The 22,322-nt window shown below is 50.3% G+C and overlaps 2 protein-coding genes across 6 annotated transcripts in view; one reads left to right on the top strand and one right to left on the bottom strand.

The window, feature by feature from the left end:
• The first annotated feature begins 2,028 nt into the window (after positions 1-2,028).
• On the top strand, positions 2,029-4,581 carry LOC138823653 (putative hydroxypyruvate isomerase). The gene is made up of 8 exons (XM_070017126.1): positions 2,029-2,276; positions 2,390-2,501; positions 3,390-3,504; positions 3,680-3,758; positions 3,845-3,894; positions 3,995-4,064; positions 4,191-4,325; positions 4,426-4,581. Exons 1-8 carry the CDS (start codon positions 2,078-2,080, stop codon positions 4,497-4,499), a joined length of 834 nt encoding a protein of 277 aa, XP_069873227.1. The 5' UTR covers positions 2,029-2,077; the 3' UTR covers positions 4,500-4,581.
• The window catches only part of LOC138823652 (KICSTOR complex protein SZT2-like), a 51,934-nt gene continuing 34,189 nt past the window's right edge, over positions 4,578-22,322 (bottom strand). For all 5 annotated transcript variants that reach the window (XM_070017123.1, XM_070017120.1, XM_070017124.1 and 2 more), the window contains exons 41-72: positions 21,485-21,584; positions 20,368-20,497; positions 17,756-17,908; positions 17,579-17,681; positions 17,393-17,498; positions 17,192-17,303; positions 16,484-16,602; positions 16,219-16,383; positions 15,922-16,006; positions 15,597-15,761; positions 15,317-15,484; positions 14,787-14,917; positions 14,239-14,405; positions 14,011-14,108; positions 13,794-13,926; positions 13,485-13,615; positions 13,269-13,369; positions 13,024-13,200; positions 12,580-12,847; positions 12,419-12,498; positions 12,190-12,315; positions 11,879-12,078; positions 10,884-10,974; positions 10,615-10,695; positions 10,250-10,324; positions 8,378-8,591; positions 7,880-8,033; positions 7,628-7,750; positions 7,121-7,526; positions 6,875-6,991; positions 5,562-5,630; positions 4,578-5,418 (exon numbers count right to left, since the gene is read on the bottom strand). In XM_070017123.1, coding sequence (XP_069873224.1) covers positions 5,275-5,418; positions 5,562-5,630; positions 6,875-6,991; positions 7,121-7,526; positions 7,628-7,750; positions 7,880-8,033; positions 8,378-8,591; positions 10,250-10,324; positions 10,615-10,695; positions 10,884-10,974; positions 11,879-12,078; positions 12,190-12,315; positions 12,419-12,498; positions 12,580-12,847; positions 13,024-13,200; positions 13,269-13,369; positions 13,485-13,615; positions 13,794-13,926; positions 14,011-14,108; positions 14,239-14,405; positions 14,787-14,917; positions 15,317-15,484; positions 15,597-15,761; positions 15,922-16,006; positions 16,219-16,383; positions 16,484-16,602; positions 17,192-17,303; positions 17,393-17,498; positions 17,579-17,681; positions 17,756-17,908; positions 20,368-20,497; positions 21,485-21,584 — 4,492 coding nt within the window. In that variant the 3' untranslated portion in view covers positions 4,578-5,274. The remainder of the gene's footprint in view (positions 5,419-5,561; positions 5,631-6,874; positions 6,992-7,120; positions 7,527-7,627; positions 7,751-7,879; positions 8,034-8,377; positions 8,592-10,249; positions 10,325-10,614; positions 10,696-10,883; positions 10,975-11,878; positions 12,079-12,189; positions 12,316-12,418; positions 12,499-12,579; positions 12,848-13,023; positions 13,201-13,268; positions 13,370-13,484; positions 13,616-13,793; positions 13,927-14,010; positions 14,109-14,238; positions 14,406-14,786; positions 14,918-15,316; positions 15,485-15,596; positions 15,762-15,921; positions 16,007-16,218; positions 16,384-16,483; positions 16,603-17,191; positions 17,304-17,392; positions 17,499-17,578; positions 17,682-17,755; positions 17,909-20,367; positions 20,498-21,484; positions 21,585-22,322) is intronic.

Here is a 22,322-nt window from a genome sequence, read left to right on the forward strand (position 1 = left end):
CTTGTTAGCTGGGGCAGTCTGTCCACGGAGGCTGAGCTTAGGAAATGGAACCTGCCAAGCACCAGGATGTGCCTGGACCCCAGGTGTCCGAGAGGGCCTGAGTTAAGTGAGGTTGGATTGGTCAGTTATAGACTACACAGAGGAGGCTGGGTGCTAGGTGCACTTTGAGCTTCTGTCAATGTTCACATAGATGATAGTTCAAGATGACTTTTACTCATGGATTGTTGAAGTATAAATTTACATTAAAATGTTGTGGCTTTTTTTTAAACAGTCTCATTATGTTGCCCAGGGTTTCCTTGAATTTAGGATCCTTTCATATCAGCCTCCCTAGTAGCTGGGATTATAAATTTACATTTTTGAAAAGTAATTTAGGATAGCTATCATGTGCTAATTGTATTAGGCACATCAGGGCCTGGGTGTTTTCTTGGAGCTCTTTTGCTCAAGGCTAGCACTCTACCACTTGAGCCACAGAGCCATTTTCATACTTCCGGCTTTTGGGGGATTAATTGGAGGTAAGAGTCTCCTGGACTTTCCTGCCTGGGCTGGCTTTGAACTTTGATCCTAAGATCTCAGCCTCCAGAGTAACTAGGATTACAAGTGTGGGCCACCTCCCCCCCCCTTGTGTTCCTTTTTTTTTTTGACATATGAGTCTACCAGTAGGAATCTGTTCAGTCAAGTGAAAGTGGATTGATTTTAATCATCACAAGAAAAATAAGCTACTCAGATGAGGAAACATCCCTCCCTGCCTTGGAAAGTGCATGGAGCTGGGAACTTAGGCTTCAGCCTTGGGATAGCAGGATTTCTCAATGTGTTGCCTCAACTTACAGGAATCAAGTTACCTACCTATATGCTCCAGCTTTTCTTTTTTTTTTTGTCGGTCGTGGGGCTTGAACTCTGGGCCTGGGCGCTGTCCCTCAGCTCTTCAGCTCAAGGCAAACGCTCTACCACTTGAGCTACAGCGCCACTTCCGGTTTTCTGATGGTTTATTGGAGATAGGAGTCTCACGGTCTCTCCTGCCCGGGCTGGCTTTGAACCACGATCCTCAGATCTCAGCTCCTGAGTAGCTAGGATTACAGGCGTGAGCCACCAGCGCCCGGCTATGCTCCAGCTTTTCTTTACCACCTAACTCTTGTTTCTTTAGGTTGTATATCCCCAGTCAACTGGCAAAACCAGCTCTAGACCCTTGGTTTGGAACTTAGGTTTGAGTTCATTGTCTTGCACAAGGTGTGGGGGAAGTGTGTGTGTGTTGCGGGCAGTCACACCATAAGCCATCGGCTCTTAACTCTTGGTAAGGAGAACCTTGATTGGATGTTATTTTTCCAAACCACTCAAGTAATCCATCTTTATTAGTCGTGGATTCAATGTCTGTCCACAGCCCCATCAGCAGAGGCTAGGAAGATATTCAGCCCATAGCTGCTTAAGCAGTGATCAGTAGTGGGAAAGTTTCCTTTATGAAGGCAAAGACCTAGGAAGGACATCTCTAGAAACGGAATCTAAGAAAAAGACGTAGAGATGGGGACCAATAAGTGCATTAAAGTGCGCGTGCGTGGGCACACACACACACACACACACAACAGGATAATTGTGGGTTGCCTAGGTGTACAACAAAGAGCAGCTAATGCAGTGACTTTGGAGACTGTTGAAGAACGTGGGGAATTGCTCACAAAATATTGCTTGGGGGAAAAAAAGACAGGCTATATAAACCTATATATCTGATACGATCAGAATTTTCCTGGGGGAAAAAACCCACCTTACATTTATTATTCTCTTCTTAAATCTGTAAGAGGAAGTTGACAGGTTAGGGCTGTGAACGAGCGGCACACAGTTATTTATTTGGTCAGGGCTTTCTTTTGTTCCTTAGTGAGGGTTAAAAGTTCCAGCTTCTGTTCAGCGGGGCCTGGGGGCGGCCCGCGTCCGGCCCCGCGCCCCTCCCTGCCGTGGCTCTCTCGGGTCCGCGGATGGGGCGCGCACCACACCACGCACACGTGTAGTCGGAGGGCGGAGCCCCGCCGCTGCCCCGGCCTTCCGTCTTCCGGCGGCCCTCGGACTCTGTCCCGTCCGCCCCGCTGGCCGCGGCATGGCTCCGGTCCGCTTCTCCGCCAATCTGTCCTGGCTGTTCCCCGAGCTCCCCGGGCTCCCCGCGCGACTGCAGGCCGCGGGCCGCGCGGGCTTCGAGGCCGCCGAGGTGGCCTGGCCGTACACCGAGCCGCCCGAGGCGCTGGCGCGCGCGGCGCGGAGCGCAGGGCTGCGGCTGGTGCTGATCAACACGCCGCCCGGTGCGCGCGGCACGGCGCGGCGGGGCGGGGATGGGGGGTGGGGGGTGGGGGGTGGAGTGGGTGGATCCGGGGCCGCGGGGCCCAGCCCCCACTGACGCCCGCTCTCTCCGCAGGAGACCGAGAGAAGGGGGACATGGGGCTGGGGGCCGTCCCCGGGAGGCAGGCGGCCTTCCGCGAGGGGCTGGAGCAGGCCGTCCTGTACGCCAAGGCTCTGGGCTGCCCCAGGTATCCTGCCCTGCCCCTTCGCCCCGGTAATCCGGGTCCTCTGCATTTATCTGCCAGTGTCGCCCTGTTGACCACTCGTCCACGCGCATCTCATGCCCAGTCCCATCTGGGTGACGAGGGAAATAGCAGGGGGGGCGAGGGGGCGGGAATCCAGCTGGTGATCCTAGGCGCAGGGTCAGCACCTAACCCTTTGACTACAACAAAAGCTGCTTCCTTAGTGCTCAAAGGCCTCACCTTCGGCCTGTACACTACTCTAGGCAAGGATGCTGTGGCCAGGAGCAAGAGGAAGATTTGAGAGTTCAGCTGGAGTTCATGAGACTGGAGGGCTAGACAGCTGGGGTTAGGAGGACCTGCATGTCTGTTGTGTCTAAGCTGGATGCTGAAACTGAGATCAGGAGGTGATGGAAGAAGGAGGAAGCCTCAAAGTGGGAATGGGTAAACAAATGTCAGATTCAGCAGAGGTCAAATAGATTTGTTGAGAAGAAACTGGCAACCAGGGGCTCACTGCTGTTGGTGAGTGGTAGGGACAGAAAACAGATCAGGAAGAAGCCAAGAAACAGATGCAAAGAGAGGAAGTGGAGGCAAGCAGGACACCATGGGTACAAGGGCAAAGGGCAAAGTCATTTAAAAAGGTGAACCTCAAACATGCTCATAGGCTGAGAAGGACTAAAGGAAAGAAAGGCTGAAAGGTGCAGGAGGACTGAGGTCCCTTGGGCCAGAGGATGGGTTGGCTCTAAGGAAGCATCCTGACCTGGCTCGCGAAGAAGTGACTGGGGTGGCTGGGAAGTCAGCATTGTGGCCAGGTGGTGTGGACAGAAGACCTGGAGCAGTAGCAAGGGCTGGCATGATCAGGGCAGTGTGAAGCCTCCAATCCCATTTTCCCCACAGGATACACTTAATGGCTGGCCGGGTACCCCAGGGGGCTGATCGAGGTGCAGTCAGGGGTGAGATGGAGACAGTTTTTCTGGAGAACCTGAGGCATGCAGCTGATGTTTTGGCTCAGGTGAGAAGTGGCAACGTTTATGTGCGTATGTATGTGTGTATATACACATGCACATGCACAAAAGGATGGAGAAGGGAGAGCTATTTAGGCACTAGGTTGGACACTAGTCCAGGTTAGAGACAGGTGGTGTTGGTAACTGATTGATGAGGGATGAATGCATCCAACATGGTGCTAGGAGAACCTCGTGGGACTGCTGGAGCCCATTAACACCCGGATCACTGATCCCCAATACTTCCTGGACACGCCCCAGCAGGGTAGGACTCCAGCCCCATGCTGCCTCCTATCCTTGATTCCTGTGCTCCCCTCGAGTCTCACAACCCCACTCACTGGGTTCTTACAGCGGCAGCCATCTTACAGAAGGTGGGAAGACCCAACCTCCAACTACAAATGGTGAGTAGGAGAAAGGGGGTGCTGGGAGAGCCCTATTTCCCAACCTGGGAAGAATAGTTGGGTCACCTGAGGGGTTTTACTGTAGTAATCTCTTCCCCAGGACATATTCCACTGGCAGATCATGGATGGAAACCTGACAGGAAATATCCGAGAGTTCCTGCCCATTGTTGGTGAGAGGCAATTGCTCTCCTGGCCTGGTGCTGCTTCCTATGGTCACCCACCCTTACATCCCCCTCCACTGTCCCTCAGGCCTCAGCAGTAGTCTAGGTCCCTTATCTCTCTACATCTGTACACAGGGCATGTGCAGGTGGCACAGGTCCCAGGTCGAGGGGAGCCAGACAGCCCTGGAGAGCTGTACTTCCCCTACCTGTTCCAGCTGCTGGAAGATGAAGGCTACCAAGGTTTTGTGGGCTGCGAGTATCAGCCTCAAGGTGAGGCTCCAGGTGTAGCCAGGGGAAGAGGATTGGAGGAACACATGTTGGACAGGGCTTTCTGTTGTAGGTTGAGATGCCACTCTTTCTCTCCACACAGGAGACACAGTGGAGGGTCTAAGTTGGCTGCGTTCATACTGGGATAGGCGAGGCCAACCACAGACTGGCCAGTGAGGTCCTGCAAACCACCTGAATACTTCTCTGGAAGTGAGTGAGCGTCTTATCTCTTCCTCTGAATTAAAGACAACCTGCTAAACATTTTCATATGTGTATGTTATTGGGATAGAGGACACACAGTGTCTAATGTTTCAGTGTCTCTGGGTTGCTTTCCTCCCATTGAGAAGGAACACATAGCTTATGCTCAGATCCTCCAGCCTGTGGAGACCAGAGAGTCGAGCCCTCCTTGTTTACAGGAGAAGAACCAAGGGTCCAAGAGTACAAGGACTTGACACTGGGCTCAGGTGCTTCAATGGCAAAGCTAGGATTGGAACCACGGTGTCTTATGACGATGGCAATGTCCAGCAGTGATGTCCAAGTGGAAATAAAGACTAGACGGCCAACTGAGAGCAGGTGGCTAGCAGTGACCAAATACTGTGAGGCAGGATTCAGGCTGAGCTTTTAACAGATGAATGCTTGCCACTTGATTCAGAGAACTCTCTGGATCCCACTAGGACGACAGGAAAGAGTATCTACTCTGGAAGGGCCCAGGGGCCTGAGAGGGAATGGGCACTTTGGGAGTTGACCCAACTCTAGAGTCCTGGCTAGTAAGTTGTTATGAGTGTTCTGGGAGGGCAGGCTCCAGCAGTGAATCTCAGACATTCACAAATCGTTGGGGTGTCACTTAGTGCCCGAGTTTACCCTGTGCCCCAGAAGAGCTGATCAATCCTGCCTCAGATAGACAATCTTATAGATCCATGCTTTGGTGAATAGTGACTCAGTGGTCACTTCCTCAGAGGAGGCGGGTCCAGAGGGTGAAACATGCTGTGTTGATGACGGACTCCAAGTGGTGGTAGGTGGACACCAGCTGGGCAGGGGGGCTGTCACTGTCCTGGGGCTGAACTGGGAAGGGCTCTCTGAAAACCACCGTCAGAGACTATGGGAAAGACAGTGAGAGTGCAGTGGTGAGAGAACAGGAAACGGCTCAGGAAGAAGGGGTATCCCCAGCCTCAGCAGGGAGAGCATGTGGTGTAGTCTCCCATAGGTCTGACATGAAAGCCCCCCACTTCCTGTTCTCACCGTCTTTCCCAAGTGGGAGTCCAGAAACACTAGCACAAAACAGTCGGTGAACTTCTGATTCAGTACAACCTGCAGTGACAATGAGATGAAGAGAGCTTTGTCTCACCTGAGGAACAGATTGTCTTGCAGGGCTTCCTGTCTGGATGGAAGAGCCCACCTGCACTCCCAGGCTACTCAGGACTCTGCCTCCAAACCAAATCCCAGTTAGCCTGTTACAGCCTCCTCAGATTGGTCAAGGACTCTACAAGAGCCTGCCACACTGAAGTTGGTCAAAGAAGAGTTCTCTACCATGGGTACAGTGCTCTTCTTGCCTCTAGGCTTGACTCTCTTATCTCTGTGCCACCCGTGCCCACGCCCCCCCCCCCTCCCCACTGTCCCCTTGATGTCTAGGTGTTAGCTAAAGCTTGGCTCTGGGATCAGCTCCCTGGGTGGTTTTGCCCCTCCCCAGGCATCAGTACCATCTGTTCATATAGCTGCTGCTTAGGTCTTTCTTGTGCTCTGATGTTCATAGACTTTCGAGACAGTGAACATCCTTGCAGGCTTCACACTCAACTTACTCTGAGCAGAATACATGGCTCTTTCCCTAAACCTGCTTGGTTTCACCTACACCACTTAGTTGTCTTAATGGACCTCAGTTTACCTGGATGACCTGTTATACCCCACAGTTTTCCCTCTTATACCGTATATCATGGGACCACTTCACCAGAGTCCAACTTCTATTTCTTGCCTGAATATCTCCTCTTGTACGCCTCTTCTGAACCACAGAATTCACTGTGCCTCTCTCTTTAGTCTCTAGTTCCCTGTGTGCATGCCCATCACCCTGTTACTGAAGTGCTTTCCTCTCTGCTTGTTCTTTAGAGCTGTGTCTTCAAACTCTACAGATGCCCAGATCGCCTAGGGATATTGCTAAGACAGATCCCGAGTCATGTGGGATGGAGCCTGAACATCTGTATTTCAATAGGTTTCCAGGTGATGCTGCCACTGCTGGTCTGAAGACCAGGTGTTAAAACCCAAGAGCTCCCTTCTGGGACTCCAATCTTTGTGACCAACCACTGCTGAAGTCCTGAGAACTCCCTGGGTTGCCAATGTCAGAGGCTGTTTTCCTTCAGGCTCTTTAGCCCTCAATTAGGAGCTTTGCTCTCAGTAAATCACAAACCAGGAGTTGATGCCCAGTGCTCTGACGTTTTACATATGTCTGTGGAGTTTTGGGCTGGAGGGCAGAGCTTGTTTTGGGGCTCCCTGAGAGGGCTAGCTGTGATCTCTGATGAAGACGTCTGCTGTTTCCCCTTTCAGAGTAGGAGTAAGGGACTTACCAGGTACTGAGTTCCCAAGTCTGGACTCTGGAAATGGCGGCAGCTCTGGGGGAAGCGGCTTAGGAGAACTTTGATCAGGCTCTGGTACCAGGAGACTGTCATAGACAGGAAGCAGTCCTGGAGGGAGGGGAAGTGTATGTCATAGGCCTGGGTTTTTCTGTCCCAGAGTCACCTGGACTCCTTTACTCTCCACTGGCTGCCTGTGACATTCCTGGCACCCTTCCAGCCCTTACTATAGTCCCTTACCAACTGAGGGTCAATGTCCCCAATGGATTTGGCATGGACTGCTTCCAAGAGCTCCTCCAACTCTGCCAGGGCTAGGCGTCCCCCCAGCCTCAGCCTGTCAGGCCCTGGTGGCTCCAGCAAGAAGAGGCGCTTCCAGAGGGTGTCCCGACGGCAGTGACCACCAGCCAGCCGGACAAGCTGAGCCAGCCGTGCCCGTGCCATGCCCACCTCTGCAGCCAGTGGTGGGAACAGAGGAGCTGGCCCAGGGGCTGGGATAAGCCCCGAGGTCTCCCCAGGGGTGCTGGTTGCACTCCCAGGAGCCTCTGGCTCAGGGGGTAGTCTGGGTGGCTTTCGGAACCTGCGCATGTCAGCAGTGAGTCTGGGGAACAGTTCTCGTTGGCTGGTGAGCACCACGAAGAACTGTAGCCTGGGGTGGAGGAAGAACATGAGAGTAGGCACAAAGACAGGGCAAGAGCCAGGGGCAGGCTAGAAGTGGACTCGTAAAACTGCAAAACTCGTAAAGCTGACCGTAAAACATGCCGTTCAGCCTCTCCTTGCTCCTCAAAGGGTGCAGCACAGTGACAGACCAGCAGTGACACATCGAAGTCATCCTGATGGCGAAGTCCCTCTGAGTCCAAGTAGGAGCCAGAGCTGTGTAGTGGGGGTGGAGAGGATTGAATTCTGAGCTTCTAATGAAACCAGCAGTATTCTTGCCTACTGCCAGTGTGGTCCCAACCTCAGCCCCACCACACTGTGCTGGATGCCCCCTCTCAGCCTTACCTGTGCCATGCAGATACCAGGGCATACTCATTATGTTCTGGGCCCCCTGGCCGGGCCATGCGCAGTGGCTTCATGTGGTAAGAGCTGGCATGGTCGGCCACATAGTTGTATAGTTGGTGGGCAGCAATGAGTGGTGTGGGTAGCTCCAGTGTCCCTAAGGGGCAAGTTTCAGGACACAGACACTAAGCCTGGGACACCTTCACCTGGCAGGGCAGGGGCTGAGAGTTGCTTAGCTTTCTTAGGGAGATCCTAAGGAACACTGGGATGAGATAAAAGTGGCTGAGATTAGAGGACAGGGTATGCATGAAACAGGACCTGAATTCTGATATAAAGCCATAAAGAACTTAAGGCAGAGACACATGGAAGTGTAGGAATGGGATGGGTGATATAAGTGGTAATGACTGGGGACTACTTGCCCAGGAGCTGATCCCACAAGCCCTGGCCTGGAGATAACTCACAATCATCTATTTTTGGTCCCACAGTGCCTTGGGCACTGACCTTGGTAAATGTGATTGCGGCCAAAGTGGGGTCCATCAGGGTGGTGGGCCAGGAAGTGTCTCAGGAAGGTAGTGAGGTGGTAGCCGTGCCGCAGTACCAGGTGGGTGCCCAGCACATGCTGGTGCACTAGGCGCAGGTGGAAGTCATAGCTGAAGGAGTGCACATGCATCAGGTCCCGCACCTTGTCACACTCCTCTGTGAACAGCATGGATAGCTGGGGACAGACAGCAGAGTTAGGCTGTAGTAGCACAAGCTGCCCGATGCACACTTCCCTCCTTCCAGGGAGAAGAGGAGCTTTGACAGAGTCCTGTTTATGCACAACTATGCACAGACTTGCTCTTTGTTACACTTTTTATTGCTGTGTTATAACTATTTACACAAATCTGGGATCATTTTAAATAGTTAGGTCTTTTTACTCTGTATGTCAGATTCTACCAGAGTCTGACACAGACTCAATGCAGCAAATGTCTGCCAAGTGTGCATTAGGTATCCATTGGTGGCTGGTCACTATTGGATGTACAGTGGAGAACAGACCATGGGCAGGGTAACCCAAGGAGCTTACAATCTAATTGTAGGAGACAGGATGATATTAGGTTGAATAAATGAATAATTACAAACTGTATTAGAAGATGATATTATAGAAAGTAAGATGAGGATCCAGGTGCACATTTCCTATTAGAAGACTTTCCCAGACACTTTCATCTCTTCAGCCTTGTCTGCTTGTTAAACTACCTGCCTTTCCCTAGGATAGCTCATATTATCTCCTCTGTACTTTGTACTCATATGCTAGTTGCCTAGAATGTGATCTCCCTCACTAGTACTACTATTATTTGGCAGTACTAGGGGTTTGAATTGAAGGCCTTGACCGTATGAGACAGGCCCTCTACCACTTGTGTTATACCTCCAGTTCTGTGTGTGTGTGTGTGTGCACGCACACACACACAAATGGGCATGTGTGCCAGTCCTAAGGCTTGAATGTAGGGCTTGGGCACTGTCCCAGAGTTTTGTTCAAAGCTTGCACTCTGCCACTTGAGCCACAGCTTCATTTCTGTACTTTCAGTAATTTATTGGTGATAAATAGTCTAGTGGACTTTGGTGCCTGGGTTGGCTTCAAACTGCAATCCTCAGACAGCCATCTGGTACTGGATTTGTGCTGTCCAGACATGGAGAGCTCCCCACGATGAAGATTATGAGATCTCACTGCTTGCACTGGGCCCAGCTGAATCCTCATCTCTCAGAAAGCATATGTAGATTCAAGGCAGGGATCTACTGTGGCATTTTTTTCCAACCTGAGAAGTCCAACTAAGTACAGCAAGGGCTTCAGGCCTCTGATCTTACTAGATTCTTAACTCATTCTAAGCACTTCTGAATGCTTGCTACCCCTCCTAGGGTAATGAGGCCCTGCCTTGAGGCAGACTGACAGGGACATAAATAATAACCTAGTACAGGGTACATTGTATGGGTGATTACTAATATTGGTAATGGGAGGCTATCTCCAGCTCTAGATTAGGCCAGGACTGTGCAAAGCATTGACCTGAATGTGGCACATTACCCACTGTGTTCAAATGTCCTCACTGTCCAGATAATCATGTCATGGATGATCACTGTGCCAACTACTGTCAGTGCCATGGTAATCCTTGGGCTAGACCATGCTGGCTGGCTTTTTATCTTGGTGTTGTAGCTCAATGAAGCTTTGGAATACTCAGAGTCCAACTAGCAGGTGGTCATAGTACCAGAATGTGGAATGACCACTGACCTGACCAAAACACAGCCATAGGTCAATCACTAGGTCACACTGACAACTGTTTGTTATTGTCCTTTATGTGGGTCATGGGGTCATGTGGCCCATATTCGTCTGTCCCTATCACTTACCTGAGAGTTGACAGCCTGCCCCATTGGGATTCTGGAACATTCCAGAGCAAACTGTTTGACACAGAAGTAGCAGCCCTGGAGAGAGGGTGAGATTAAAGGTCAGGGAGGTTCACACCTATAATCATGGCTACTCAGGAGGCTGAGATCTGATGATCATGGTTCAAAGCCAGCCTGGGAAGCAAAGGCTGTGAAACTCTTTATCTCCAATTAACTATCAGAAAACAGGAAGTGGTACTGTGGCTCAAAGTGATAGAGCACCAGCCTTGAGCAAAAGAGCTTAGGGACAGGACGGAGGATCCATGACCACCAACAAAAAAAAGAATCAGACAGGTCTGATTCTTCCCACTCAGTGCTCCCCTACTTACCTGGAAAGTCAGCTCCATGAGGATGATGCCCCCAGGCAGTGCCCGCTGCAGGTGGTAGGTGGTAACAGGAGCACTAGTGCTCTGAAGGAAGGAAAAATGGGCACGTATTGGCATAAATCCCTTAGGTTACCGACTAATGGTGTCAGTCTAGGTTGGGTGACCATAGTACATCACTCAGGGTCACTGATCTCACCATGGGGAGATAATTCAGGGTCAGTGACTTGTGTCTATGACATTGCTGATATCATCATGATAGGATAATTAGTTACCTTAGGGCTCCCCTCAGTCTTGGTTTTCGGGCAAGAGAAGGAGCTTCGGCCCTCTGTTCCAAGAATAGCCATGGCCCGCAGGCGGCTGGTGCTATAGAAAAGGAAGGGAGATAAAAAGATGAGTCAGAGCTGGGCTCTCTGTGGTTTGCCCCTGTAATCCTAGCTATTCAGGAGATTTGAGATCATGGTTCAAAGCTAGCCCGGGCAGGAAAGCCCCTGAAACTCTTATCTCCAATTAAACACCAGAAAACCAGAAGTGGTGCTGTGGCTCAAGTGGTAGAGCGCTAGCCTTGAGCTGAAGAGCTCCGGGACAGAGCCCAGGCCCAGAGTTCAAGCCCCATGAGGCAGATCAGATAGGTGAAGGACTGTGGCTATCAAGGTCTTACTGGAAAAAACTTGCTCAGAGATGTGCAGTGAGAAAGTAGCAAGGCTGGGCCTGCTATCTGGGACAGCAAGCTGTGCTCAGGGGAGATGGTAGGTAGGAACAGAGGACTGCCTCCTTCTGTCACTACTGGCCAGGAAGTGACTATGGACAAAACTGGCCATAGACAAAGATGCAAGAAGGCCCAGTGCGAGGGCCTTGATGAGAAAAGCCATCTAGTCCTGAAGAGAAGCCATATTAAATCTCAGGAGAGGCTAGGAGGGTGGTCAGGACAGGAGTTGGTCAGACTCAGACCCAAGAGCTTAAGAGATTCACATGTGTGGGTATATGTATGTAAACACACAAGGTACAGGTGTACATAAGTTCTGTGGCAATGTACGTAGTTCTGTGTTAAATTGTGCTCCTGAGTTCCACAAGTCATATGAAGTTTGCAGGACACCCCTGAAGTCTATATGAAAGTGCTCGTCCAAGAGCCTCACAGATGTGAGCCAGCCCAATGGAGTGGGATGAATGTGCACACGGCCAAGTTTCCAAAGCAGGATCTATGTGAGGAGGAAGTTCATGGAGTCTCACTCGCAGTGGAGAAGGGTTATGGAAAGGGAGGTGGGCTCACCTGCGGGAGGGTGAGGGGGGCCGCAGTGGTACCAGTGCGAAGCCGATGCTCTGTAGATACTGTACATATTGCTGCATGAAGGCTACGCTTAGCTCCTTCAGCCATGGCTCCTCCCGGGCTCCTGGTAGAGGCACATCCAAGGATTCACAGCTTGCAGGGGCCTCTCGGTTCCCAGATCCTGACTCTGGGCGATGGCGCCGCTGTGGAAGTGGACATTAAGGCTCTACCCACTGTCAACCTCTTGAAGATAGAGAAGAGGTCCCAGTGAGGTAAACAGCTCTCAGAGAAGAAATCTAAGTCTGGAGCCTCACCTGCCCTTCAGGGGGCCCAGAGGACTCTGGGGGTCCATGCAGCCAGGCAGCTGGGTCAAAGAGCAGGGCTGTTGCACAGTAATGGACCAGGCGAGATGACTGCTTCAGGGTCTCCAGCTCCCCAGCCTGAGGACATTCGGGAGGCAGTCAGCTCTGGAGCAGTGGCTAGGGAAGAGTCACTGGATCTTCAGGGAAGATGTAGGCTGGGGTTACAATGGGGGTCACTCACACTGATTGGCATGCTGGCGGGGGCAGAACGCTGCTGCCAGGTCACAAACAGGTTCTCCATCTTCAACTGGCGCTCCAGCTCTGCGGGTGGAAGGCCATAGTAACTGCTCCAGGAGCTGCCCACAGGTTTTCCCTCCCAACTGCCTGGATCAAAGTTCTCACCTCTGCGCTCTGTCATCTTGATTTCCAGAAACTGTTGTCCATGGTATGTGACAGGATCTGGAGGTCTGGGTACAGGACCAACTGTGGAGCTGGGGCGGGCAGCAGTGATGTCTCTCAGGGCCTCATCAAAGGGAAATGTGTCCAGGGAAAGGGGACCCCCACCACGAGAGGACCCACTCAGCCGGCCCTGCTCACGGCTCAGTGGGGGACTTGCACTCCGGATGAGGGTCTCCACTTCCATGGTCGGCAGCAGAAATGGGTTTGGCTCCTGAGAGACATGGAGAATCACAGTTGTCGCATGGCCTTTGTCCTTGGACCCTCTCTCCATTTCTGGGTTTCCCCTCTGAGTTTCCCTGTTACTTCTGTTCTTAAGTCTGTCCTCTCTCTCCTGCTTTCTTTGATCTCAGTGGCAAGAAAAAGAAGAGGGATGCAGGCAGCAGGTACCTTTTCATCACGCACAGGGAAGTCCAACTGGCCATAATGATGGAACAGCCCCAGCTTCTGACTGAGCAGGCAGAAGATGAGATGTGCCCGTGCGTTCTGCCACTGCACGAGGCGAACCAGTGCTCGGCCCAAGGCCACCCCCAGGTCTGGAGCCCAGTTGTAGGTCAGCAGCTGTAGCTGTAGTTAGAAGTCAGGGTTAGTGAGATCATAGGACCCCTCTTCCCTTCCAGTGACCTGACACTGACCTTTTTGTCCACGACCTCTAGCAGCAGGAGCCTCTGCCGGGGAGCATTTCGTCCTGAGCTCCCATCACCTCCTGACTCAAAGCGCTGCAGGGCTTTGGCAGCTACAGGGTGGAAAAGGACACAATGGGGGTCTGTGAGCAGACCCCTTTAGCCCCATCTTACCCACTGCAGGATCAGAGAGCAACCAGTAGTCCCTCCCCTTAGTTATACCCTCACCCTGTTGGGTTGGTTTCCTCCACTGCATGAAGTTCCTTCCCAGAAGCAGGAGGTGTCGCTCAGCTGCTGGGCGAGGAGCTGGGCCCAACTGCCCAGGGGTGCAAGGACTGAAGATCTCTGCTTCTGAACTCCTAATGAGAAGGAGGAGCAGGCAAAAAAGGGAAACCATCCATGGCCCCATTCTATAGCCTTTCTCTTTGCTGGCTCCCACCTCTCCTAGCCCAGCATCTATGAGTTTGGCTTCCTATAGTTCCCAGCTTTAGGGGGTTTGGGGAAGTTCCCTCCAATTCCATGAGAACCCAAACTCACAAATGCTGCTCAAAGACACGGACACTGGTGTCTCCAGCCATGGAGCTGACTAGAGTGGTAAACTCAGACAAGATGGATGGAAGAAGGAACCGGGACACCATGTGGGTGGAGCTTCTGGACACTGAGGCACAACCTAGGGGACAGAGAAGTCACTGGGACCGAAGGCTGGGGACCAAGACAGGGTGCTGAGGGACAGAGGAGGACTGGGAGGTCTCACCAATCTGAACCATAAACCCCATCCAGCGTTGAATGATACGAGCAAACACAGGGTGCAGGGTCCCCACCTCACCCTCTTCTAGCTGTGTTGTCCGGCGTCTAAAGATAGAGCAGAAGTAAGAACGTCCACATCCATACAGGACACAATAAGTGTATACAAATCGTACACTGCTCTATGACTTTACACCTATACCTTCCCATGATGCAGTATCATAGCACACACATATACCTTTGTCTTTGGGCTCCAGAATCTGGGCCTGCTGCTCGCTCAGTTCCACCTGGTGTCCGAACATTTTCAGTTTTATGTCGCCTGCGACCCCGAGTGTCTTCAGGCCGATCCAGGACAATGTCATCAGTTGTTTTGGGAGAACCCAAGTCTCCACATTCTGTTTTACTCTAGGGATAATGTAGGGAATGAGGTAGGGCTATTGGGAAGAAGGGGTAGGGATAGCCAAGTCTGGTTGTTTTGGAGGCCTGGGCTCTGGCCCTGGCATCCATGTGACTAAACAGACATGGGAAAGTTACTTAACTTTACTGTGCCTCTTCCTCATGAGCTTAAGCTCTACTTATCTCACAGGCTATTATGAGGATCCAACAAAAAAATGGAAGAAAAGCATTGAATAAGTTGGGCTCTCTACACACTGAAAATTTACCATGTTGTGCTCTAAAAGGACAGAGCAGTTTTATCCCAAAGCAAGGCTGGGGTTGGGATGGGGTTGAAGGAGTTAGGAGACAGGCAACAAGATAAAGGACAACTTCACTGCTTCCTCCCATTACCAGCATATCCCAGAAACTACGCCGGCCTGCTTTGCTGGGTGGAGTCACAGGCTCCCCAGAACCAGGAGAAGGAAAAGTGCTGGCTCGGCTTGCAGAACTCTTGGTTTCCAATGATCCACTGCTGAGACTTCCTGTGGATACCAGACATTACAGACTGCATCACTAATCAACCCTGCTCCAGACAAGCTAGCTCAAGACAGGCATGAGAGTGCCTGGCCACTTGCTCTACCTGCTACTGAGCACATGCAGCTGAGATGTATTTGTGAGGTAAGATCCTAGGGTGAGCTCCTTCCTCAGGTGATCTCAGTTGCCATGTGTTCACTGTCACTGCTTTACCTTGATGATGTAGAGACAAGGTGATGGGCAATTGTGCGTGCCCACCTCTGATGAAACATTTGTGATGTTTTCTCTGAATCCTGCTTTTGTACTCTCACCTACCATACTGTCTTTCCTGGACTTAAAGCATTTCTGGAGGCCAGGTGTGGGGAGAATGGGAAACAACCTATGATTAGGGATCTTGACTCACATACCTGGAGGTGTGTCCTCTATACACAGTGAAGCTGGCAATAACTGCAGCTCCATGAGGGCATCAGCCAAGGCCTGGCGAGCTGCTCCCCGCAGCTTCTCCTCCAGCTGCACTATGCTAATGTTCCCCTTTTCCCACACATCCAGGCGAAGCCGTGGGGCCCCATTCAGAGCTGAAGAAAAGAATGGGAGTTAGTTGAGGGTCCCCTAGATGCCACCCTACTCATTGCTCTTGCCTGCCACATAACAGACTGAAAACTCCATTCCTCCATCAAGCTGCCCCACCTGAAGAACTGTCCGTTGTGACTGGGCAGCGGATGACCTGAGTCAATTGCTCAAATTCTTCTTCTTGCAGTGAGTCTAGGGGTCCCGGAGAAGATGGGGGCCACAATGCCAGTGAAATGGGGGCTCCTGCATCATCCACAAAGGCTAGAGTGATACAGGCGACTCCTGGGTAGAAACCCACGGGAAGACTCAGCTTTGGCACTTGCTGACCTCCCCTCCCGTGATCCCCTTCACCTGCAAGGCTGGCAAAGGCTCTCTCAGCCACAAGATGAGAAAAGCCTTTCCTGTACCGGGCAGTACCACAGGCCCATGCCCTGCATTGTACCTTTGCCTCCAGTGCCCTGTCCACCAGGCTTGTTATACAAGTAGATGTCCAAGTCAGGAAGGCCACCTTGTGGTGGGAGTGGATGCTGGGAGAGAAAAGGCATGGAGCACTAAGACAGGCATCCAGAGTGTGCACAGGTATAAGTGCACATGGGAGATTGGGGAGACACAGGCAGAAAATGAAGGTGTGTGGAGGGCTAGGTGCATACAGGCCCATGGGCAAAGACACATATGGGAGCAGTCAGGTGTACAAGGGATGAGTCCACATGAATGTGGAGAGAGGTGAGGACAATCTTACTTTGAAGTGGTTCCGGCTGTTGCTGTCTGTGTACTTTGGAGAGTGCAGGAAGATGAGCAGATTTTGCCTCAGGTACCAGGCCAGGGCAGGAAGCCAGGGCCTGCAGGAGCAGGGCAGGGCCAGATGTAGCACTTCTGAGGGGAGACTTCCAGGAGGCTGGATGAACTGCGAGTGGGAAAGGGAAGTCAGCTGAATGTGCAAGCTTCACTGTCAACTGGTCAGATGCGTGCAGCTGAGCTCAAGGAGAGTGTGGGAGAGACCTGACCTCCACATCAGCTGGCGTCAGCTTGCAGTTCCGGACCAGCATGACTGTGATGACGTCCAGCGTGGCCTCATCCAGGCGTCGACGCAGGACCCGCACCAGCTCATCTGTGATCTCAGGGCCTTTACAAAGCCATTTTGAAAGACAGAGACATTGGTATAAGATCCAGCTGTACCCATGCCACCCCTCATATACTGGCAGTAATTCAGAGTACTAAAGCTAGAAGGTACCAGAAGTAGGGTCTGGTTCTGCCAAGCTAATCATTGTAAATATGGGCACATGAATTTTACTTCAAAGATTCAGTGCACTCATCCAAAGATGAGAATTACAACAGCATCAACCTCACAGGTGTGTTGCAAATACTATGAGGAAGGTATATAAGAGTGTTAGCCTGAAACTTTGTACACATTACCTGGGGACCTTAGACTCAACATAGCCCCAAATGAACCCATTATCTTTACTCTAGTCCACCCCTGGTCTCAGGCCCATGAAGGCAACTATCCTATAGTCATCCAGCTCTTCTTCCCACGTTGTATCTCAATTAGTTCTTATCCTAATCCACCTAAATGTTACTGGAGTCTGTCCTCTCCCACCTGTTCAGAGCAGGAACTGGAAGAGGGGGCCCCAAGCAGAGTAGGAAGAGACTTTGAGAGACATTCTCAAGGATTCTGGGATATAATGAGTCACTTCCAAACCTTTCCTGTTTTTTACCTGCCTGCCCTACACCGTGTACCAGCAGCTGGATATGCCTGTCCACTTGGCCCACAGGGCGAGCAGTATCTGAACTACGGCTGGAAGCCATGTCCATTGGAGAACGAGGACCCTGAAGGGACAAATATGGTCAGGTTCTAGCTCTAGGAAATGAAGTACAAGGGGAGCACAGGGGACATGAGGAGTGGGAGCAATACGTGCCAAGGCTTCCTCAGAGTAGATAGGCTCCTGGCTCCGGGACAGAGCTAGGGAAGGGGGCAGGGTATCCCCTTCCCATGGCCGGTCACTGCAAGATGTCTCCAGGAGCCTGAGAAAGAAAGAGACATGACCTGTCTCTTGACTTTAACTTGTCCCTGACTTTAAACCATCTTTTTGGGATCTACATACCGAAGATAGTATACAGCCTTGGTTGCTCGCTCCTGATAAACAAACATATTCTTCCGGTTCACCACAGAAAAGGCATTGAGCACAGAGCGCAGGGCCTGTATGGCTGGGGGAGTAACATGGACTTAAGAAATTCTCTTCCCCACTTCCTTCACCCTACTCTCTCGTGCCATTACATACCCCGAGAGACCCCCATACTGGGCCCCATCTTGAGGCGTGAATGGACTCGGATCACAGTTCCCCATACAACATCACAGGAGAAATGGCCAGGGACAAACTGCATGGTGGCTGCCAGATACCCTCGGGGTGCACAGCTCTCATCAGCAGCATAATCTGGAGGAGAGAAAACATGGATTAGAAACAGGATTCTTAGCTCTTCACCAGAATACTCACCTGGGAATTAGCCACTTGTTCTCAACGCCTCCAGATTTCTTGTCCCTCTTTGCTTGTCAGAAAAAGCTGATCTTTGGTGACAAGGCAGGGCTAAGCAGAGGCATGCCCTAAGGAAGCCAGGTCACAGCACAGAGGCTTTCAGAACCATCTCAAGGAGATTTGAGAAGGAACTAAGGACAAGTGTTGACAAAAGCAAAACATAAGACAATTCTGAAGACAATGCCACAGGTTTTGGGTCCTGTTATGACATATGTCAGGAGCCCTATTAGCCGTTGTCCTCAAAAGAAGCGGCAATAGTAGCCTCATTAAAACAGAAAGGCTATGGTTACTTATGTATTCCAGCTGTGGAGTGAGGGAAAATATATCCTGTCTTTGGAGGATAGATATACCAAAGGGTGGTGTGACAATACTTAAGAGCCATGGCCACAGTCCAATGGCTTGTTTGATCTTTGTCAGTTTCTAGGTGGACAAGGAACCTTCAGTAGGTGAAAAGTTTTGTTTCCCAGAAATGCTGTCAGATGTCAGCAACAAACAGGATACTCAGGAGACTGCAGAGTTTCTGCATAGAAACTGGCACAGAATGCTGTTGCTAAGGGTTTCAGAGAAAAAGAAGAGACTAAAATGAAGAAAGGCTGTGTCTGGGTTCTGACTGGTCTAATATCCCAGGCTGCTAGGAGTCACCCTGAAGTAGAAGTGCTTTGTTGTCCTAGCATATTCTCAAGTTGCAGAAAGTGTCTTGAAAACCACAAGAGTCCACTAGTTATAGGGTTTCTGCTTTACTGCTTTAATATGAGGAATGTCCCAAGATGTGCTGAGATGCACCATATTCTGGCATTCTTAAGAATGTTAAACATAAAGAGTGATCTGATTTGAAGCCAGAAGGAAGAACTGTAAAAGGACAAGACTTGCTTTCTCTTCTATGGGCTAGGAAAAGAGGTTATCAAAGTAAAAGAAGGGGAAAGAAGTGTTGAGACTCCTATTACTAGCTCAAGTGGATTTACATGTTTCCTTACCGTGACTTGAAATCCCAAAAAACTCTAAAGAGCCCTGTGCCTGACTGTTCACAGGGACAGCCAGTCAAAAAGCCAGATCTGGCTGGCTGCTGGTAGCTCACACCTACAATCCTAGCTACTCAGGAGGCTGCGATCTGAGAATTGCAGTTCAAAGCCAGCCCAGGCAGAAAAGTCCATGAGACTCTTATCTCGAATAAACCACCAGAAAACTGGAAGTGGCACTCTGGCTCAAAGTGGTAGAGCACTAGCCTTGATTGAGCTGAAGAACTGAGGGACAGCACCTAGGCCCTGAGTTCAAGCCTCACAACCGACCCCCCCCCCCAAAAAAAAAAAATCCAGTCCTGTTATAGGACCACAGCCTCTCCCCTCTGTTCTCCCATGTGGGAACTGGCCTACTTATTCTCACTCCTTTAGATTCCTTATCCCTGTCTAGTCCCCTTTTGGGGAAAATTAAACAATTTGGATAACAAAGCTGGACACAGGTGGTTCATATCTGTAATCTTAGCTGCTCAAGAGTCTGAGATCTGAGGATCAAGGTTTAAAGCCATCCTGGGCAGAAAGGTCTGTGAAACACTTTTCCCCCCTGGTCATGAGGCCTGAACTCAGGGCCTGGGCGCTGTCCCTGAGTCTCTTTGTGCTCAAGGCTAGAAATTTACCATTTTGAGCCACAGCTCCACTTCTAGTTTTTAAATGATTAATTGGAGATAAGTTTCACGAGGACTTTTCTGCATGGGCTGGCTTCAAACTGTGATCCTCAGATCTCAGCCTCCTGAGTAGCTAGGATTATAGGTGTGAGCCACTGGTGCTGCTGTCTGTGGAACTCTTTTCCCCACTTAACCAGCAAAAAGCCATAGAAGTGGTGGTTTGGCTTAAGTGGTAGATATCAGCCTTGAGTGAAAAAAGCCAAGTGAGGGAGGCCTTGAGTTCAAACCCCAGCACTGGCACCAAAACCAAACCAAACCCAACTGTGGTGATAGTCAGTCTCAAGAAAGGCCATGTGGAGGCTTGCCCTTGAGGAACTATGTGATACCCAAATGCTAATCATCTCCCCTGCTTGGCTCTTTCTCTATGGGACATAAACATACTCAAGTCTCTGTCTTAAAGTTCCTTCCTTGCCTTTGTCTTCCTTCAGTTATTCTCTTTTTTGTTTTCACCACTACTTGAAAGAATAGTTATTCTTTGTCTCACCTGTCTATCTTGACTTTTCCATTATCAGTTCCTTCTCGATCTCTCCAATGAAACTGCTTTCATGAAAGTCACTGATGACCTAGCAGCACCAGGATCCAGGCATCCTATCTTACTTACCCATGACTCTAACCCAAGGACTGGACATAAGAAAGAGCAGTGGCACCACCTCGTGAGGGAGGCTGCTGGATGGGGTCATACCATCACTAGGTAGCAGTGCCCGCTGGCGCGAGTGGAAGGGTGTCTCGCTACGCCACAGATCTTCCTCACTCTCTGCCACCAGAAGGGAGTTACACACATGACTGTCATGCAGGTCCTGAAGGAGCAATCGCTGGGAAAAATAGCAAGATGTAAGAAAATTGAAATACCTCTTCCTAAGTGAATGATGGTCAGGAGGATCGGAAGCTAGAGAGAATGGTAATCATTTTGATTACCATTACTGATGGTCAAAATAAGGACATTAGGAGACCAGACTGGGATACATACTGAGACCTTATCTCAAAAACCGAAACACCACATTATACATAAAAGGACCTCAGTAATCAGAGATGGTGTCCTACCCTAAACAAGCTTAGGGCTGAAAGCAAATCCAGTGAGGAGCACTTATCCTTACTCTTGGTCAGTATCTAGTCACTTTCCTTCAATTCTTAAACTAAAACTACTTTGGATAGTCAGCTCCTTCCCTATTATATGATCTCATAGCAGTCTTTGCTTTTCCTCTGAGATTCTTCACAACCATCATTGAAGTAATTTGTATACTTCAGTTATTCAATATCTATATCCTCCCTTACTCTAAGCTCTAGAGTCAGTTTCACAGTAAATCTCTAACGCTAGCACACAGTACAATGATAGGAAATATTTCAGTCACTGGCAAGGAATAAAAAGGAAACTCAGCCCAGGGGCTGCGAGTTCATGCCTATAATCCTAGCCATTCAGGATGCTGAGCTCTGAGAATCGAGGTTAGAAGCCAGTCGGGCAGGAAAGTCCATGAGACTCTTATCTCTAATTAACTACCAGAAAACCAGAAGTGGTGCTGTGTCTCAAAGTGGTAGAGTGCTAGCAAAAAGAGCTCAAGAACAGTACTCAGGACCTGAGTTCAAGCCCCATGAATGGAACAAAAGAAAAAAAAAAGGGAACTCCACTTCCAGGGGTGGGTTGGAGAGCTTCCTTATTGGTAAGGAGTAAAGAGAACAGCCCAGAGTTATTATTGAGTCTGAGATACACTGACAGCCTCTGAAAGTCAGTTCCTGGAAACCCCTTCCTCTTTTGTTCTGTTTTGTCTCAGTGCTGGAGAGCCCTCGCCCTGGCTGCTTCTTACCTGGTTGACCTCCCTGCAGATCTCCCCAACTCGCCTCACCAGGAGCTGCTGCAGGTGGCGACACTCAGTGCCAGGCCCTCCATCCTCCCGAATCAGGCTCCTAGGAAGGATGGATGGATCAGACATAGAGCTGTAGTGGGGAAGGAGTTTTCAGTGTCATGAATATGATCTGGGGAACCATAAGAAGGAAGCAGGACTGGACAGAGGGAAGTGAACCTGACAGGAAAGAGGGAAAATGGAATTCTCAAGAGCAGCTCTGGAAGGCTTAGCTCCATGCTTGCCTTACCACCAGCTACCAGATGGCACCACACTAACACTAACACTTGCACCATACAATGAGGCTCTTCTTCGTAAGAATGTGGTCTTCTCTGCTCTCAACACGACTCCAAGAACAAAGAATATGTAAGAGATGCCTAGCTATAAATTCTGACTTGACCATTTACTGTGACCTTAAGCAACTATTTCACTGCTTTATGCAGAGTTACTTCCTTCATACCCTCATGGTAATATGATGTAGGGCTGTTACACAGATTAGATAAGCTGTTCCATGTAAAATGCTATGAGTGCCTATAGAATATAGGCTCCTTTGTTTTGTTTTGTTTTTTTTGTTTGATTTTTGTTTTGTCAGTCATGGGGCTTAAACTCAGGGCCTAAGCACTGTCTGCTCAAAGCTAGCATTCTACTGCTTTAAGCCACAGCTCCACTTCCAGTTTTCTGGTGGTTAACTAGAGATAAGAGTCTGATGAGCCTGTGCAGATGGCTCAAGCCTATAATCCTAGCTATTGAGGAGGCTGAGATCTGAGGATCACAGTTTGAAGCCAGCCCAGTCAAGAAAGTC

Source organism: Dipodomys merriami, unplaced genomic scaffold (assembly GCF_024711535.1).
Source record: "Dipodomys merriami isolate MVZ:Mamm:240054 unplaced genomic scaffold, mDipMer1.0.p SCAF_121, whole genome shotgun sequence".
In the NCBI taxonomy this organism is placed as follows: domain Eukaryota; kingdom Metazoa; phylum Chordata; class Mammalia; order Rodentia; family Heteromyidae; genus Dipodomys; species Dipodomys merriami.

Coding starts and splice junctions, on each gene's coding strand:
- LOC138823653 (XM_070017126.1), top strand. CDS start 2,078: ATGGCTCCGGTCCGCTTCTCCGCCAATCTGTCCTGGCTGTTCCCCGAG. Junction 2,502..3,389: donor AAGGCTCTGGGCTGCCCCAG/GTATCCTGCCCT, acceptor TTTTCCCCACAG/GATACACTTAATGGCTGGCC. Junction 4,065..4,190: donor AGAGTTCCTGCCCATTGTTG/GTGAGAGGCAAT, acceptor ATCTGTACACAG/GGCATGTGCAGGTGGCACAG.